Raw genomic sequence first — 18967 nt, 5'->3', positions numbered from 1 at the left:
GCCACCCTTAACCCTACCCTCTTCTTCCTAGAAAACAAGGCAAATTTGCAAGCAGTTAAAAACATATGTTCATTATCAATTCAGTTCTCTTTTGTTATCCTGTTAGTACAATCTCCTCAACCTAGGAAACAGGAGTCATTTGACTTTTCTTTTTTTCCTCCCAGAGTTGGAGACCAAACCTACAACCAAGAATACTATACCAACAGAGGATTTTTCTAAAAAACATTTATCACAGGATGCCACTGTAGAGAAACTCACAGAGAATGGTCTATGGGACCCCAGAACGGGAGGATTATGGAAATGGGGCGACAGGATACTGAGACTGCAGTATAGTCAGCAGAGTCCTGTAGGCCAAAGAACAGTTAAACACAAGAAAATCCCCACTATTCAGAAAGGCTTTGCGTTTGGATCTGTTCTTCTTCCAGAACCAGAAGTTATCACAGAAGAACCCCATGGCAAATACCAGACACATGATGGAAATTTTACAGAGGGTTTAGATTTGATCACAGATACCCATCTGAGAAAGGAAATTTGCAAGGATGCAGAAGGCAGCAAAGTCATGAGCCCTGCCTCAGAACTCACTTTAGAGAAAAAACCCAATAATAAAGAAAAACCCTATAAATGTAGTACATGTGAAAAAGCCTTCCGTTATAGGTCATTACTCATTCAACATCAGAGAACTCACACTAAAGAAAAACCTTATGAATGTAATGAATGTGGGAAAATGTTCAGCCAGCCTTCTTATCTTAGTCAACATAAAAAAATTCACACTGGAGAAAAACCCTATAAATGTAGTGAATGTGGAAAGGCTTTCATTGCTTCTTCATCACTTATGGTGCATCAGAGAATTCATACTAAGGAGAAACCTTATCAATGCAATGTCTGTGGAAAATCTTTTAGCCAGTGTGCGCGCCTTAATCAACACCAGAGAATTCAAACTGGAGATAAGCCCTATAAATGTAGTGACTGCGGGAAAGCTTTTAGTGATAAATCAAAACTTGCAAGACATCAGGAAACTCACAATGGAGAGAAACCCTACAAATGTAATGATTGTGGGAAAGCCTTTAGGAATAAATCATATCTTAGTGTCCATCAAAAGACCCATACCGAAGAGAAACCATATAAATGCAATGAGTGTGGGAAGTCTTTCAAGAATACCACAATCTTTAATGTTCATCAGAGAATTCATACTGGAGAGAAGCCCTTTAGGTGTAATGAATGTGGAAAAGCCTACAGAAGTAATTCCAGTCTTATTGTGCATATCAGAACTCACACTGGGGAAAAACCCTATGAATGTAATGAATGTGGGAAAGCATTCAATCGTATAGCAAATTTCACAGAACATCAGAGGATTCATACTGGAGAAAAACCCTATAAATGTAATGAATGCGGGAAAGCATTCATTAATTATTCATGCCTTAGTGTACACCACAGAATGCATACAGGAGAGAAACCTTATAAATGTAATGAATGTGGAAAGGCCTTCATGCGTTCTTCATCTCTAATTATACATCAGCGAATTCATACTGAGGAGAAACCTTATCTCTGTAATGAATGTGGGGAATCTTTCAGAATAAAATCACATTTAACTGTACATCAGAGGATTCATACTGGAGAGAAACCATATAAATGTACTGACTGTGAGAGGGCATTTACCAAAATGGTAAATCTCAAGGAGCACCAGAAAATTCACACTGGCGTGAAACCCTATACATGCTACAACTGTGGAAAATCCTTCAGAACTAAGTCATACCTTATTGTACATCAGAGGACCCACACTGGAGAAAAACCATATAAATGTAATGAATGTGAGAAAGCTTTCACTAATACATCACAGCTTACTGTGCATCAGAGAAGGCATACTGGAGAGAAACCCTATAAATGTAATGAATGTGGAAAAGTTTTCACAAGTAACTCAGGCTTTAATACCCATCAAAGGACACATACCGGGGAGAAGCCATTTAAATGTAATGACTGTGGCAAAGCATTTAGCCAGATGGTACACGTTACAGAACATCAGAAAATCCATAGTGGAGAGAAACCCTATAAATGTGATGTCTGTGGAAAAGCCTTCAGGAGAGGTTCATACCTTACAGTTCATTGGAGGACACATACTGGAGAAAAACCCTACACATGTAAGGAATGCGGGAAAGGTTGTATTACTCTATCACAGCTAACTCTGCACCAGAGAATTCATACTGGGGAGAGACCCTATAGATGTGAAGAATGTGGAAAAGCCTTCAGAACTAACTCAGACTTTATTGTGCATCTGAGGATGCACACTGGAGAAAAACCCTATAAATGTGAATGTGGAAAAGCCTTTAGGAGTAGCTCCAGCCTTACTGTACATCAAAGAACACATCAGAGAGAAATTCAGTTAATATAGAGAACAGCAAATCATCATTCAGACAGTAACAAGAATCTTACAAACTGCATATTTTATGAATGTGGGAAAACATCCAGGAGCAATTCGCCAGAAAATACACACTGAAGAGATGCTTTATAAGAATGTAGAAAAGTAGTTGGTCATCTTAAATCTTAGAAATTATAAGAAAATTCATAATAAAAAGGGCATGTGAAAGCCTTCATCCAAATTTCATATTCATTTAACAAGTTGTCTTCAATGATTGCTTATATATAATATATATATATATAATATATATATATTTGTATTGGCCTGTGTATATTTCTTAGGAATCTAGAGGTGCTCTTAAAATGTATTTGAGATATTAATCCTTTCTCATGTATGTTCCAAATGTTTTTCTTAACCTAGTATTTGTCTTTGTATTTTTTATATAGTAAAAGATTGTAAGTCTTTAATTTTTTATAGTAAAACATCTTTTCCTTTTTATATTCCTGATTTACTCAGTTAAAAGGACCCATGTAATCCCCAAGTTATATATATAATCTCTTAAATTTGTTTCTAAGATTTTTATAATTTTATTTTTTACCTTGAGGTTTTAATCCATCTGGACTAGATGGCTGTTCATAGAAAAACAACTTCAAATGCATTAACCTAGGATGATGTTATGAACCTAAATAAATAGTACTCAGGGAAGTGCATATTAAAACAACCCATGAGATGTTAACTTCCACTTTGTGGAGTTGGCAAAAATTAAAAGAGATGTTTTGCTAGTGGAGTTTGGTAAACCATGTGCTCTTACAAAATGGTTATATCAACTTATATTTCCACTTGCAATCCAGCTATATATTTTTTAGATTTTTAAGTAAAAGTTTAAAAGCATTTTGACCCAGCAGTTTCACTTTGAGAATTTGCTGCACAGAAATAGTAGCATCAGTGAAAAATATATGCATAAGCAAGGATGTTTGTTAGAGTATTATTTATAGAGACAGAGATGAAACCCAGCTGGAGACAAAGTGAATGCCAACTAATTGGGGAATGGGTGAATTAACTGTTATATAGCCATACCATGGAACAACATGAGAGTAATTTTTTAAATGAGTTATATTTACAGTAGTTGACTAACAGGTGTTTCCACAATTTTTTGGTAAGTAATTGCTTTATTACAGAGATGTATATGTACAAAATTTCATTTTTAAAGTAATGATCACATGCATTTGTGTGTATATGTGTGCATGTGATTAGATGAGCATGGAAACAGGTAACAAGAATATACACCAAGCTGTTAATATTGGTTACCTCGAAGGCAGGGAGAAAAGGGAAGCGTGAGATAAGTGCAGGGAAAGACTAGGATAACAGAAAAATGTAAATGCAGTGTTTATGGTATAAAACTACTATGTATTTGTGTAAACATTTGATAACCATGAATGAAGGGATGGTCTCCAAAAAGTTAATGACATTCATTTCAGATTTTTTTGAGAATCCAGTGTTTTTTTGTTTGTTTTACCTTTCTGTGTTTTTCCATATTTTTCAGTTTTTCTTTCCAGTGAGCATGTAATATTTATGTAAACATGAAAAACCTGTTTTTCTGTGAAGCTAATTTTTTTTTCCTGTGGACACCTGTCATGTCTCAGGAATTACCCTGGATGCTGAGTATACCTTGGCAGAGCAGGAGTGGTCATGGATCTTAAGAGCTTGGGAACTGGTTTGGATGCTGCCTAGATTCCAAAGAAATTATCCAGCGTTTCACCACCACCCCTCACTGTCTCACTTTCATTTGGAAGAGGTAATAGAAATTTCAGGTAGATGCAAAATATATCCAAGAATATCTGGAACTTGTGTCCGGGTTATAGACCAGAAGGCTTGCAAGCCTCAGGACAAGTTCCACTTTCAATATGGCACCAAAGGAGATCACAGTGGTGAAAAGGTCTGTGTACAGCCCCACACAACATTGCATTACTGAAGTATAGAGAGGGAAACAGCCAAGGACTCCCAAGTCCATTTTAAAGTATTGGAAATACTGAGACCTGCAGTCAAAATGGGAACCCAGAGGCTGTAATCCTGGTCCCAGAAGGCCCTAACAGACCGTGGACCTGACCCCTGAAAAGGACAAGGCATGTAGGGCAACACTTTAATGGAGACTGAAGGAAAGTCAGATACACTCCCACAGTGTTGTGAAGAGGATCTCGGGTGAGTGATGGGAACTGTCTCCCTAAAATGAATTTGACATTGTGGTTAAAGTGACTATTTTGATTGAATTTTAATAGTGAAATTTATTAACTATTACTAGATGTGTCTTCTTTGGACAAAACGTACCACTTTCTGATTGGAAAGTTTTGAGGGTCTAACCTTGAAATACTACCCTTAAGAAACTATATTGTCAGTTTGCATGACTTGATAAACTCTGCTGGCTGTTCCTTTCTGCCTTCAACCCCTCATCACACCTATACCCTGTCTGCCTTACCTCCCCAAGAAAGGAGCAAAGCAGTAAGGTCAGCAGGTTAAAGTGACATAAGAACTGAAAGATGTCCATTGGATTTGGGCACAGAGATAACGCAGGGCACCTTTACTAGAGCAGTTCCATGAACTGGAATGTGCCAGAGCCTGGTTCCAGTGTGTAGTGTTTTCACGTTAGAGGTTTAATCTGCATCACCTTACCCTCTACTGATGTTGAGTCCCTTTCCAGGTGTTTACTGGCTTCTTGAATATCCTCTTTTGAGAAGTGCCATTCAAGACTCTCCCATTTTTAAATTGATAACTCTTTCTTGTTATTTGCAGGTTATTAGAATATCTTTCTATATTCTAGATATAACTTTCTTTCAGTTCATGTCTGCATGGTGTGTTAGGCAGAATTCTAAATTGCTCCGTAAACTTCTGGCCCCTGGTATGCAAGAGGTTCCCAATTACTCAGTCAAACACTAATCTAGGTACTTTTGTGAAGGGATTTTGCAAATACAACTGAAGTCCCAAATCAGTTGACTCAGAATAAAAAAATTACCCCCAGTGGGCCAGACCAAATCAGTTGAGATCTTAAAAAGTGTGGTGCTCCTCCTGGTGAGTGAGATTGGGAATATGAGGGGGAGTCAGTGTGAGCTATGTTCTTCATGGCTGACCTTGAAGACAGAGGGGCCACATGACAGGAATGTGCACCCTGTAGGACCTGAGAGCAGCTTGTGACTGAGCCCAGCAAGGAAACAAGAACATCAGTCCTGTAGCTTCAAGGAGCTGAATTTTGCTAACAAGTTGATTTAGCTCAGAAATGGATTAATCCTCAGCCTTCAGACAAGAATCAACCCAGCTGACTCATTGATTTCAGCCTTTGAGACCTGAGCAGAGAATCCAACCTCACTGTGCTTGAACTCCTGACCCACAGAGCTGTGGGCTAATAAACAGTTATTTTAAGCCACTGTTCCCATTAATGCATTATGCAGCAGTAGAAAGCAAATATACATGATATATGTCTTTCCCCTGTTTTTTACTTTTAACCTAATCTGTGACCTTACATTTACAGTATGTCTCCTGTAAGCAGCATCCATTTAGGGTCTTATCTTTATCTAGTCTGACAATCTCTGTAGTTTAATTAGTGAGTGTAATCCATTTTCATTTCATGTACTTACTCATTGGGTATAAGTCTGCTTGTGTTACCTTGTTTCTTCATTTCTCCTTTATTGCTTTTCTTTGTATTAATGAAATGTGCTTCATTATCACATATTCTACTCTATTCAACTTAATTATACATTCAGTTATTATTTTGTTTGCTACCCTAGAGCAGCAGGACTATTTTCATAATCTAAGGCATTATTTACCTTTCTCATTCTCATTTTTCATACTCATTTTCTCATGAGTATAGATTACTGTTTTTCAGAAGCTGCATGGCATGAGATACTGCAAAATATTTAATGCAAAAGAAGATCTCAGAATTCAGCTATCTTCTATTGAGCCATTGTTACTGAGTGAACTGTGTCCCTCATCCCTCAAATTCATGTGCTGAGACTCTGACTCCCAAGTGCCCAAGAATGTCTGCTTTAGGACATAGGCCCTTTAAAGAGGTGATAAGTTAAAAGCCACCTTTCCACAGGAGGCTTTCCTTGTGGCTCAGATGGTAGAGTCTGCCTGTAATGCAGGAGACCCGGGTTCGATCCCTGGGTCCAGAAGATCCCCTGGAGGAGGGCATGGCAGTCCACTCCAATATTCTTGCCTGGAGAAGCTTATGGACAGAGAAGCCTGGTGGGCTACAGGCCATGGGGTTGCATTGAGTCAAACACGACTGAGCGACTAACATACAAGTTAAAATGAGGCTGTTAGGGTGGTTCCTAAATACAGTCTGACTGGTGACCTTAAGAGGAAACATGGATGAACAGAGAGTCCACCAGCAGTGCACACTCAAAGGGACAACCATGTGAAGAGGCCCCAGGAGGGTAGCTACCAGCAAGCCAAGGAGAGGGGCCTCAGGAGAAACGAGCCTTGCAGACACCTGGCTCCTGGACTTCTCTCCCCAGAACCGTGAGTAGATAAACTCCTGAGTTTTAAGCCATTTCATCTGTGGTACTTTTGTTATAGCAGACCTCGCAAATTATTCCAGTCAGGCATTAAAAGAGATTTGCAAAAAATTTCAAACACCGTCACTCTTAGCACTAATTTTTTGTTTTGAAGATATTTTTTTCAAAAATATATTTCAATATCATATTGTAAGTTTAGTATTTTTAATAAAACTAAACATTTTTCCAATTTTAGTTTCAAATACAGTAAATATTGATATAATTTGTAAAAATAAAGTCTTTGGTTTCCTTAATTTTTAAAATTGTAAGGTTGTCCTAATATTGAAACATCTGAAAAATCTACCCCTAAAATCTCTGACTCATTGGAGCACTCTTGAAATTAGTATTTCAATATTTCAAAGCAATGAAAAAAAATAATGGTTTAATTCCCTTGATACTCTGCCTTTTGTTCCATTGTAGTCATATATTTTATTTCTGTTTTAAATTCCAAAAGATATTATTATCACTATTTTAAACAGTGTTTACTCATATTTATTCACTTATTTGCCTATTTCTGTGTTCTTAGTTCTTCCCTGACTTTCCTCATTCTAACTGGATCATGCTCCCTTTGCCTGGTTATCAGAGCATCCAGTGGCTTATCTCAGCTTTTGTCTTTACTGTATCTTTTTTTTTTGTATATTTACTTTGCATTCACTTAGGTAGGATATTTTCACTGGGATAAGGGTTCTAATCTGGCATTTGCTTTTCATTATAGTTAGTTTTGGGGATATTTTTCATAACCTAAAATAAAATGGCATTCCACTGTCTCTCACTGTGGTCCAGGTCTCTCTTAAAGCTTCTTCTGTCTCCCATCTCTCTATTCTCTGTGTGCATCAAACTATATACCTCCACTATCTTAATCTGCTAATAAACCCACATTTTGAATTTTTAACTTTAGTCAGATTTTCTTTATTTCTGGAATTTTTGCCCTCTCTTTATATGGATTGTAGGTATCTGCTGAGATTCGCCATTCTTTTCTCCTGAATATATTAATAATATTCATTTCAAGTCCTGGGTAGTTAACTACAGTAGCTACACTTTGGAACCTACTCCTATGTCTGTTGTTTTTCTTGCTATCTAGTCAGCTGTTATCTTTTTTTTTAATGGAGGATATTTACTTTATATGATTTTTTAATACATCTACTAAATATTAGTAAAATATTTCATTTGATGCCAGCTATTGTAAGTATAAAAATTGCAGAGATCCCTGGTTTATCTTCCTCTAGAGAGAATAAGGTTTTATTTTAACAGAGTAGTAGTGGATCACGTTAAAGTTGGTCTGTCTCAGTTTTGTCCTTGCTCTAGAGCATGGTTCTCTTGGAGTCTCAGCGCAAGCTCCAAGGCCTTTACCAAGCCCGTCTAACTTAGTAGAGCTTGATCTTGAACTGTAATCTCTATCTTCCCTGTACTGTGCCAGCTGCTGAAATCAGCTCATCCGTTTAACCTCTCCTAACCTCACTTCGCCAACTAAGGTCCATCTAGTCAAGGCTATGGTTTTTCCAGTAGTCATGTATGGATGTGAGAGTTGGACTGTGAAGAAGGCTGAGTGCCGAAGAATTGATGCATTTGAACTGTGGTGTTGGAGAAGACTCTTGAGAGTCCCTTGGACTGCAAGGAGATCCAACCAGTCCATTCTGAAGGAGATCAACCCTGGGATTTCTTTGGAGGGAATGATGCTGAAGCTGAAACTCCAGTACTTTGGCCACCTCATGCCAAGAGTTGACTCATTGGAAAAGACTCTGATGCTGGGAGGGATTGGGGGCAGGAGGAGAAGGGGTCGACAGAGGATGAGATGGCTGGATGGCATCACTGCCTCAATGGACGTGAGTCTGAGTGAACTCCGGGAGATGGTGATGGACAGGGAGGCCTGGCGTGCTGCGATTCATGGGGTCGCAAAGAGTCGGACACGACTGAGCAACTGAACTGAACTGAACCTCACTTTCCCCATGGCTTCCCCAGTGGCTCAGAGAGTAAAGAATCTGCCTGCGGTGCAGGAGACTTGAATTCGATTCCTTGGTTGGGAAGATCCCCTGGAGAAGGAAATGGCAACCCACTCCAGTATTCTTGCCTGGAAAATCCCATGGACAGAGGAGCCTGGCAGGCTACAGTCCATGGGGTCGCAAAAAGTCACAACTGAGCAACTAACACACACACACACCCTCACCTTAAAAAGGTGCTGCTTTTTACAGGGTTTCTCTTGTTTCACAGCTTGGAAGTCAGCTAAAGGTTTGAGGGGAAATAACACTATACCTTTCTCCTCTAGGATATCACCCCTTTGTCTCCCAGCGACACCCCTAAATTCTGACAGTAAGAGAGGAATTTTCTCCCTGCTCTCCATAAACAGAGGAAAAGCCAGGTAAATGTAAGCCCAACTCCTACACTTCATTTCTATCCAGGATCTAAGTTGATGTCCATCAACTTTTGTTCAGTTGCTCAGTGCTGACAACACAAGCTTAAATTTTGAAGCCCTGGTGGCAGAGATGGAAGCTCTGCATATATGCCCATCATCCCAGGCTGCCCTTTCCCAAGGCTTGTTCACTTTCTGCAGCTGCTGACTGTCCAGCCTTCCAGCCACAGGCTCCCCAGTGCTAGGTCCCTAATATGGTTACCACCCCACTAGGAGACCAGTCAGACACTTGGTGGCAAGTTAGTGCCACTGGATCCCTTCTGTTAGGAAAACAACAGCAATTCATATGACTAAATAACTCATATTCTAGCTATTTGCTTTCCTTTCCTGCTTGCAAGGTCTCAGACAAAACCACTCACTATCTTGGGGCTCATAGAATGTTTGATTCATCCACATGATAACATCCACATAATAAACAAGGAGTTTTATCCTTGTTTATCCTTTATCAAACTTTACAGCAGAGGAGGTTAATGCAGTGTGTATATTCTCACAGGATCCACTAGTCGTATCACCAACCACGTCCCCAGAAGCTTCCAGGGTGATGGACACTGGAACTGGAATGGCCTGTTGAAGGCATGCCATAAGTGCCAGTTTAGGCCACACTTTGTGGAACAGTTAATTCAGGAAACACATTGATAGTCATTAATAATCCCTTTGAGATGTAAACTGCAGCTGCTGCCAGGGGACCAGGCAGCAACAAGAGGAGCCAGCACTGCTACAGGGATATCTGATCCTGATCTCTAGGAGAGGGTGGGGCTGTTACTGCAGTGGGTTAAAGGGGGCATATGTTTGGCACCCAGGTAATTCCCCATTGTCTTAGAATACCTCCTAGTACCAACTCACCCATCTTGGTGGTGCATAACAAACACAGCAGTCATAGCCTGTGGAGCACACAGCAACCAGGGCCCCAGGGATGAATGAGTCTTGCCACTGGGTAAGCCACCAAGATGAGTGCAGGTGCTGGCTGAGGTTGAGGAGGCAACAGTGAATATAAATTAAAACCTTAAGACCAGCAGCAGGGGGAGAGGAGACTGTAGTTCATCCCCCTTGAAAGTTTCTTCCAGGAAAACAGACCCTCCAGAATCCTGGTGTTGCTTTTCCCAAAAGTCATATGAAGTGAATCCAGGTGATGAAACAGTGGGCTGCCCCGTCCCCACTTTCAGAACTGAAGTGTTTATTCTACACACCCTAGACATACCCTAGACATGCTGTTGGCAGGCAGTCCTGAGGTTGAGAGTCACCTCACCCCTGAAGCAGACCCATTCCTGGGACAGCCCACATCCAACAACTAGTTGACCCAGGAGTAGAAATCTGGCCTTTCCACTTAACGCTGAGGCAGTTGTGAACTTGGAGCTCTTCATGGGGTCAGTTGATTTGTTCACTGAGTCTGCATAACAGCCGTCTCCTCTCTCTATCCAGTCCTGCTTCCTTCTCTTGTGATCCCAAAACCCTCCGTGCAAAGATCCACTCAGAGTCAGCTGGGGAACCCAACCTGGAGTATTCTTCCTCCTTCCTCTCATATTTCAAAAATCTAGACTCTGCTTCTGGAAAAGAGCAGCTAAAACTGCTGCTGATTCTTCACTATTATAAACAATTTTAATACCCTACAGGAAAATCCCTGCAAATATCCTTAACTTTTCCATGGGGTCATAAAAATGGAATTTCTGGGACAAAGTGCACATATTAATAAGGCCTTTTAATACACATGCCAAATGCCTTCTAAAAGCCCTGACTCTGACCAGTCGCATATGAAGGTGCCTCCTGCCCCATATCTTTGCCAATAGTGGGCAATTGCATCCTTTTTAATAATTGTTATTTTGACACTGCCTTTACCAAGTTGGAGAATTTTTGCATCCCATACAAACTGGAAAAGGAATCTCCATGTAAAATCCTTTCCATGTAAAATCTCTATACATTCCATTGAATTCCCCAGGCCAGAATACTGGAGTGGGTAGCCATTCCTTTCTCCAGGGGGTCTTTCCAACTCAGGAATTGAACCCAGGGTCTCCTGTATTGCAGGCAGTTTCTTAACCAGCTAAGCTACTAAGGAAGCCCATGAAATCTCTAGAAGAAGGAAATGAGCTTTTGAGAACAGCAAAATAACAGAGGAGAGCAGGATCCCAATCTTCAAAAGAAAACTCTCAACTCCTGCCAACCCATCTGCACCGGGTATTTCCCTGAAACCACTATGTGAGCAGAGCACCACCCTGTCACTTTAGTTGATATTTTCACCTTAGAAAATCCTGACGTTCCACATCCCCAGGCAGTAGATAAACCAGGAAACCCGGGTACATCCAGAAATGTGATAAGAGGATTGGTGCAACAGCAGATTCTGGACTCGAGTCTCCTAAGGAGAAAGGTGTTGTCTCCCTCACAGTGGTTTCTCTGTGGGGCCAGTGCTCATGGCTTTACAAGGCAAAAGGGAAGGAAGTTAGTGTAATCAGGCCAGAGCTTCTAAAATATACATTCATCATCCACATTGTCCAGAAAAAAAAGTTAAATCAACATTCACCAGAGGGGAAAATTGGTGAGCAATAATAAACAGAACAGTCAATAGAAACAAATCCAGAAATGATTCAGACCTGGAGTGAACAGTCAAAACTGCTATGGTTCATATGCTTAGAAAGCTAGAAGGAAAGGGGGTTACAACTGATTTTTAAAACATCTGGGATAGAATATTTCAAAACAATTAAAATCTGCAGAAATCAAGTGGACATTTTAGAACTGCAAGATAAAATATTTGAAATTCATATTACTAAACAGAAACAGACGGACATTGAGAACAGACTTGTGGTTGCCAAGGGCGAAAGGAATGCGGAGTGTTGGATTGGGAGTTTAGGATTAGCACATGTAAATTATTATATGGGGCTTCCCTGGTGGCTCAGCAGCAAAGAATCCACCTGTAATGGAGAAGAGATGTGTTCAGTCCCTGGAGAAGGAAATGGCAACCAATTCCAGTACTCTTGCCTCCAGTATTCCTCCATGGACAGAGGAGCCTGGTGGACTACAGTCCGTGGGGTCACAAAAGAGTCGGACACGCCTTGGTGACTAAAAACAAAAACAAGTGGATTATAGAAAAGGGTATAATAGAATAAACATATACCTGCTCATTTGTGCAAAAGAATGCAGGAAGGATCAACCAGAAACAAAAGATTAGTTACCTACAGCTGTAGTTGATGAAGAGCTGGAAAGAAGAGGGCAGTGAGTCTGGGTAATAGAGATGACAAGAGAGTGACACAGTTTTTAGTATACCCTTTCACACAGCTCTGGCACTTAGAACCATGGTAATATTTTACAAATACTGAAGTTTAAAGAAAATAAAAGTAATCAGGTGTGTGCCTGCATGAACCAGAAATGGAATATAAAAGTAACAACCGAACTGTACTACAGATAAATAATATAACCAGGCATGAAGGACTTGGGGAAGAGAAGAACTAATGTTAATGACTTTGCAAAACAGCATTTTGCCTGTAAAGCTAAAGGCAAAAACAAAAAGCCATACACATATAAGGTAATCCTCTTAGTAAATCTTTTCTTACAGGTGTGCTGCTAAGTCGCTTCAGTCGTGTCCGACTCTGTGCAACCCCGTGGACTGCAGCCTACCAGGCTCCTCCGTCCATGGGATTTTCCAGGCAAGAGTACTGGAGTGGGGTGCCATTGCCTTCTCCTGTAACTGCATAGTGATACACCAATTCAACTTACTGCTATGGGGGAGAAACACCATTCAATGAGACATGAAGACAAAGCACAAACCCAACTAAGGGCACACACACTGTGGACCACAGCATGGCTATGACCAGAGCAAGTTGGGAGGCGTGGAAAGGGAGATGGATGGGTAAACTACAGCCTGGGCGCAGGGGAGGGGTCTGGATTGACGACAACTAAGCAGACAACTGGATGAGACAGGAAATCTAAACCAATCATGAAAGCAGACACACCATCAGAGAACTCCAACAGCAAGGAAAACATACAGAACTGTTCTTTAACAAATATTCAGAAAGAAATCAAGCATGAAACCACAAAGAAATCTCAAAGAATTTAGGTGTGTAGGTTAGTAATTCTGAAACACATATATGTATGTTTACAAATGTATCATAAGTGCATATATTATGACTAATGAGAGACATTTCTCAGTGTCCGAGAAGCTACAAATAATGAAAAGGAGGGTGACAGCCCATTGTAATGAGCACACCCAACAGCCAGATCTTGATTTCTTAAAACCATACTCCCAAAACAGGAACCAGAGCTCCTTGGAGAAATGGTTTTCTGGTTAATTCCTGGTGCAGGGAAACTAAAAAATAATCCTGGAACATCTTGTGTCATAAACTAAAAAAGTGCTGAAAACAGGATGCAGACGTCAAAAGGCCACATGAACTAACCAGAAGGACTTGTAGCCAAAGCTGGGGGACTTTCAGAAACATTATTAAAAATGATATTCTATGGATTAAAAGAGTTTCCCTGGTAGCTCAGATGGTAAAGAATCTGCTTGCAATGTAAAAGACCTGGGTTCAATCCCTGGGTTGGGAAGATCCAGTGGGGGAAGAAATGGCAACCCACTCCAGTATATTTGCCTGGGAAATCCCGTGGACAGAGGAGCCTGGCGGGCCCCAGTCCATGGGGTTGCCAAGAGTCAAACAGGACTGGGCAACTAATACACATGGATTAAAACTATAAATCTTAAAAATATCCATGAATCTGTATTGATGCAAATAAATAAATGAATATGTAATACCTAAGTAAATGGAAGGGAAGTTCTGTTTTTGTTTTCAACTTTTTGATCCTGAGGGATCTTAGTTCCCCAACAAGGAATCGAACCAGCGGCCCCTACGATGGAAGTGCAGAGTCTTAACTAACCAGCCACCAGGAAAACCCCAAGAAGTACCACTTCTTTCCTGTAGAAGAATTATGTTGATGAACATAGATGGAAAAAGGGAAACAGAAAATGACCATGAGACAACACCACAGTCATAGTTGTTGCAGTCAAATCTGGATGCTAAAATTGGTGCAAGTTTGAAGAGAAACAGCTTGCATAGCTTGAAAGCATTTATCTCCGAAATATTTATTAATTACCAAGGGGGAAATAGTAGCATACAGTGGAGGACCGCCTTGGAAAGCATAACTAAATGATGTAAGTCAGCATTCCCCAGTAACAAGACACACTGACAACAGAAATGTGAAACCTGAGAACAGGGTGGATGAAAAGTGACATATGCCCCAGACAGAACGCCACCACAGTTTTTACTGATGCACATTTGGGTGATAAAACTATGAAGCAAGGAAGTCCTTTCCATAGATATCCAGGTGGACTGCTTGTGGGGGAGGAAGGCAGATGTCAAGCTCTTGGGGTGGCTGGCAGGTCTGGGGGGAGCAAGGGTTTGCGATCCTTCTCTTTGTTTTGTGCCAATTTCTGTAACTGCTGTACTTTACAGCAAAGAAGGTTTAACACACAGGTGGACACTCATGTATGTGGTGGTGGTTTAGTCGCTAAGTCATGTCCGACTCTTGCGACCCCATGGACTGTAGCCTGCCAGGCTCCTCTGCCCATGGAATTCTCCAGGCAAGAATACTGGAGTAGGTTGGAAATCTGGAAAGAAATACATCAAAATGCTTTACAGCGGGTAGTGGGATTATTGATTTTAATTGTTACTGCACACTTATGTAATGTTCAGAAATGACGGAGGATGGGGCGAAGGGTGGACACAGGAGCATCTAATTTTATGCTAAGTTCCAAAGTCATCTCCCAGCTGTGCCCGCCGACTTCGGGTTTTGTTCCCCTCTTTAACGGTTTTCAGCGGCGGGAATCCGGTACTGCACTCACCCCACCCCCGCACCGGCCGGACTTTGGGTTTTGCAGCTGCTTCCCTGCCTGGGCTTGGGTGGGCCGGGAGTCCTGGGAGCTCGCACAGCCAGGTCCTCCGCCCAATTCTCGCTCTTTTTCTGTTTGACCGGAAGTTTACCGGAAAAGCAGAGTTTCGTCTAAGAAGCGACCTGGATGGGCGGAACTGAGGAGCCTTAAAGGATCAAAAGTCAGAGATCCTTTGTGACCTCGTGGCGCAATGGTAGCGCGTCTGACTCCAGATCAGAAGGTTGCGTGTTCAAGTCACGTCGGGGTCATAGTTTCACATTTTCGCACCGAGCGAACCGGGGACTTTGGACCGTTTAGTTCGTACTTCTGTTCTATTCCTCTGCAATAGCGTCGTTTTCTTATCTGACAGGGGTGACTTGGAAGACTCCTGGGGGTGTGAACCGAGCACTGCAGCCCCTTGTCACCAGAAGAGCTATTTTAAAAATAGGTAAACAGTACAGGCTTTCCCGGTGGCTCAGTTGGTAAAGAGTCTCCCTGCAATGAGGAAGACCTGGGTTCAATCCCTGGGTCAGGAATATCTCTTGGAGAACGAAAGGGCAACCCACTCCAATATTCTTGCTGGGAGAACCCACCCCATGGACAGAGGAGCCTGGTGGGCTACAGTCCAAAGGGTCCAAAAGAGTGGGACTGGACTGAATGATTAACACACAAACAGCACAACAGAAGACAGAACAAGAGAGTTATTGGGAAACTAAATGTAAATTATTTTTAAACACATGAAAATAACTTATTTATATGATTAGAGAAATGCAGATTAAAATTCAACAAGTTATTTTTAACCTGTAAGACTAACCTATGATCAAAAAGCTTTTATTAAATTGCATTGCTCACATACTCAAAGCTATGGAGATAAAGGAACATAGCCCAAGACCAGAGAAAATTGAAATGATAAAAGACTACTTTTCAGCCAGTTTAGAAGAGTTTCCTAGTGTATTTTTCAGTATTGCTTCAGTTCCTTTTGCTCTAGACTTTTCCCGGGAGTGTGTTCACCTTTCCATAGGGTGGATAATTCCCACCACCTGGATGGATAATCATGCTGCTCCATCCTCTGCATCGGTAATCTCCTCTCAGATTGTCTCAAGTTTTCATATTCTCTCTGCCCTTTGGGCATCTTCTCAGGCATGTCCGCCCTCTGGGATTCCATGCTCTGCAATTTCAGAGACCACTTGATCTGCTATTGTCATTTCAGTTTCCAGAAGGCATCCCCTGTCTTGCTCTCCTCTCTTTTAAACTCAAAGTCAGTTGCCCCATAAAACTTTTCAAACCTCATTTTAAAGAGGCCACACCTTGAAGGAAGTCTCATACTACTTTTCTGGGGAAAAAAATCTGAACCCTTCCATCATTTTCATTGTTATATCTTTATTCTGTCATGAACTAGTCTCTTTTCCTAGTTCTTCAGAATTTAAAAATAAACAAACAACATGCTTTTCTCTCTTACTCATACTCTGAAATTACTCTTGGCCTTCTCTAAAATCTGTTCAGAGCATCAGATGGGGCTGTGCTATGCGTGGTCTCGCTCTCTGTTCCCTGGGGGTTGGTGGGGCAGATCCCTTCTCAAATCCACTGACCAGAAAACAGGCTGGGGCACAGCACCCATCCCCATCTCCCAGTGCTCAGGAGGCTATCCCCTAGGGCTTTCTTGCAGTGACCTTTTCTCCTCTTCTCCTTGAGGTTCCCCTGCTACTGTGAACCAGTGGAAGCAATACTTACTCCAAGAGATGTCACATTTCAGCATGAGTTTAAACTTAAATGTCTTAAGTGGGTCTTGCCTCCTTGGCTAAGGCAAAAAACAACCCCTTTCTATTCACTTAAATCTCCTAAAAGTAACATTTTAATTTAATACCAAACAAACACTCCGAAATCTCTTAGACTGTTCTTCTTTCAAGAATCTTACATTCAGGGACTTCCCTGGTGGCCCAGTAGCTAAGCCTGAACTCCCAGTGCAGGGAACTGGGTTCAATCTCTGGTCAGGGAACTAAATCCCACATGCCATAACTTCCACTGCAACTAAGGGTTCATGCTGAAACTAAAGATCCTGCATGCAACTAAGACTTGGTGCAGCCAAGTAAATAATTTTTAGAAAAGAATTTTATGTTCAAATCTATTTTGTAAATATTCTAGAATTAGTTCTAACCAAACTTTATTAAAGTTTTAATGGTGTCTTTCAAGTTTCTCATGTGAATTGATAAAATTCTTTTTGTGTATTCATAAGTCAAATTGTAAAAGGTTGTAATTGTCAGATAATATTTTACCAATACAATCTCATTTTTGTTATAAAAGTGGATTTTCAGTTATCAGTTTTAACTCTCAGTTCATTTATTACACATGAATAAGCACTTGTTCCCCCAGTTGAGAAAACAAAGCAGCATACATTATTATAAAAACTGGGGCAAGGGTATTTTTTTGTGGTTAAAGTATCACTTTTTAGAAAGAAAAAGTAGGGATGAAGAGAAAGAAAAAGAAAAATTGTCTTAAACTTCAAAGGTTTATTCCACCAGCACCAAGGCATCAAAAATTTAAAAAAATTTTTAATTCCTAGATATTATTCTGTTCCATTAATCTATTATACATTCCTGCTTCACACCAAACTAGCTGTACTGCTTCATTTTGAAAGGAAGGTAGCATTTTTAAATGGCATACAGGCTTCCCTGTTGGTCCAGTGGCTAAGACTCATGCTCCCAGTGCAGGGGACCTGGGTTTGATTCCTAGTCAAGGAACTAGGTCCCACCCACATTCTGTAACTAAGACCCAATGCAACCAAATAAATATTTTTAAAATGAATTTTTAAAAATGAAGCTGGCACAGCCTTGCCACAAATACAGTATATGATAAAATTTTTCTTTGGCCCATAGCCTCTCCCACTGAGGATGTTTCCTTATCTCCAGACCTGAGACACATCAACTGGCCAGAGAGTTGCTTTCCCAGTAGATGCTGAGCTACCGGTGCTGTATGCGTTGTCTCCAAGGAATCAGGATTGGAAGCAAATGGGACTGGCCGTTTGTTTCAGAGGGTGTTCTAAACATATACAAGGTGAGCTGAGATCATAAAGTGACTGTTTCCTATCATTCCTCAAAAAGGTGTTCAGTTTCTAGTTCTTCTCATGGATGACGGAGCAAAGGTGGGTGAAGAGAGTGAGAGACAAATCCAGTTAAGAAACACTCTCCCAGACTGTGATTACAACCATCCTATGTAACAGTTCAGTCTCTGAACATGAATTAAAGTTGAAGCCGCTTCCCTCCTGGTCTTGCTGAAGTTTCTCTGAGCCCTTCTGAGTCAGAGCAGGGAAGGGAGGATAAACAGAGGTGCAGAGAACTCTCCATGGTCAGTATCTCTAGCAGCACCCTACTCTCTCTGACTTTGGTGGAATTTTAAGAGACTCCCTCAGGGCTGAGGATTTCACTTAGCCCTGGAGAAAATAGTATTTCAGCTCGTTGCTCTCTACTGGGGAAGCCTTAACCAGATAGTATATTCAAAAGCAGAGACATTACTTTGCCGACTAAGGTCCGTCTAGTCAAGGCTATGGTTTTTCCTGTGGTCATGTATAGATGTGAGAGTTGGACTGTGAAGAAGGCTGAGCGCTGAAGAATTGATGTTTTTGAACTGTGGTGTTGGAGAAGACTCTTGAGAGTCCTTTGGACTGCAAGGAGATCCAACCAGTCCATTCTGAAGGAGATCAACCCTGGGATTTCTTTGGAAAGAATGATGCTGAAGCTGAAGCTCCAGTACTCTTGCCACCTCATGGGAAGAGTTGACTCATTGGAAAAGACTCTGATGCTGGGAGGGATTGGGGGCAG

The 18967-nt window shown here is 41.0% G+C and overlaps 1 protein-coding gene and 1 non-coding gene across 2 annotated transcripts; both read left to right on the top strand.

Annotated features, from left to right (window-relative positions):
• Positions 1-109: 109 nt before the first annotated feature.
• Positions 110-3322, top strand: ZNF624 (zinc finger protein 624). The gene has a single exon (XM_040245919.1). The coding sequence runs from the start codon at positions 560-562 to the stop codon at positions 2384-2386; it is 1827 nt and encodes a 608-aa protein (XP_040101853.1). The 5' UTR covers positions 110-559; the 3' UTR covers positions 2387-3322.
• A 12027-nt stretch (positions 3323-15349) lies between these two features.
• TRNAW-CCA lies at positions 15350-15421 on the top strand. Its single transcript has one exon. It is a non-coding gene; the product is annotated as a tRNA-Trp (tRNA).
• Positions 15422-18967: the final 3546 nt, after the last annotated feature.

Source organism: Oryx dammah, unplaced genomic scaffold (genome assembly GCF_014754425.2).
Source record: "Oryx dammah isolate SB20612 unplaced genomic scaffold, SCBI_Odam_1.1 HiC_scaffold_8, whole genome shotgun sequence".
NCBI classification, from domain to species: Eukaryota; Metazoa; Chordata; class Mammalia; order Artiodactyla; family Bovidae; genus Oryx; species Oryx dammah.
Note: the sequence above shows the minus strand (reverse complement) of the source record. Positions and strands in the feature narration are given on the sequence as shown.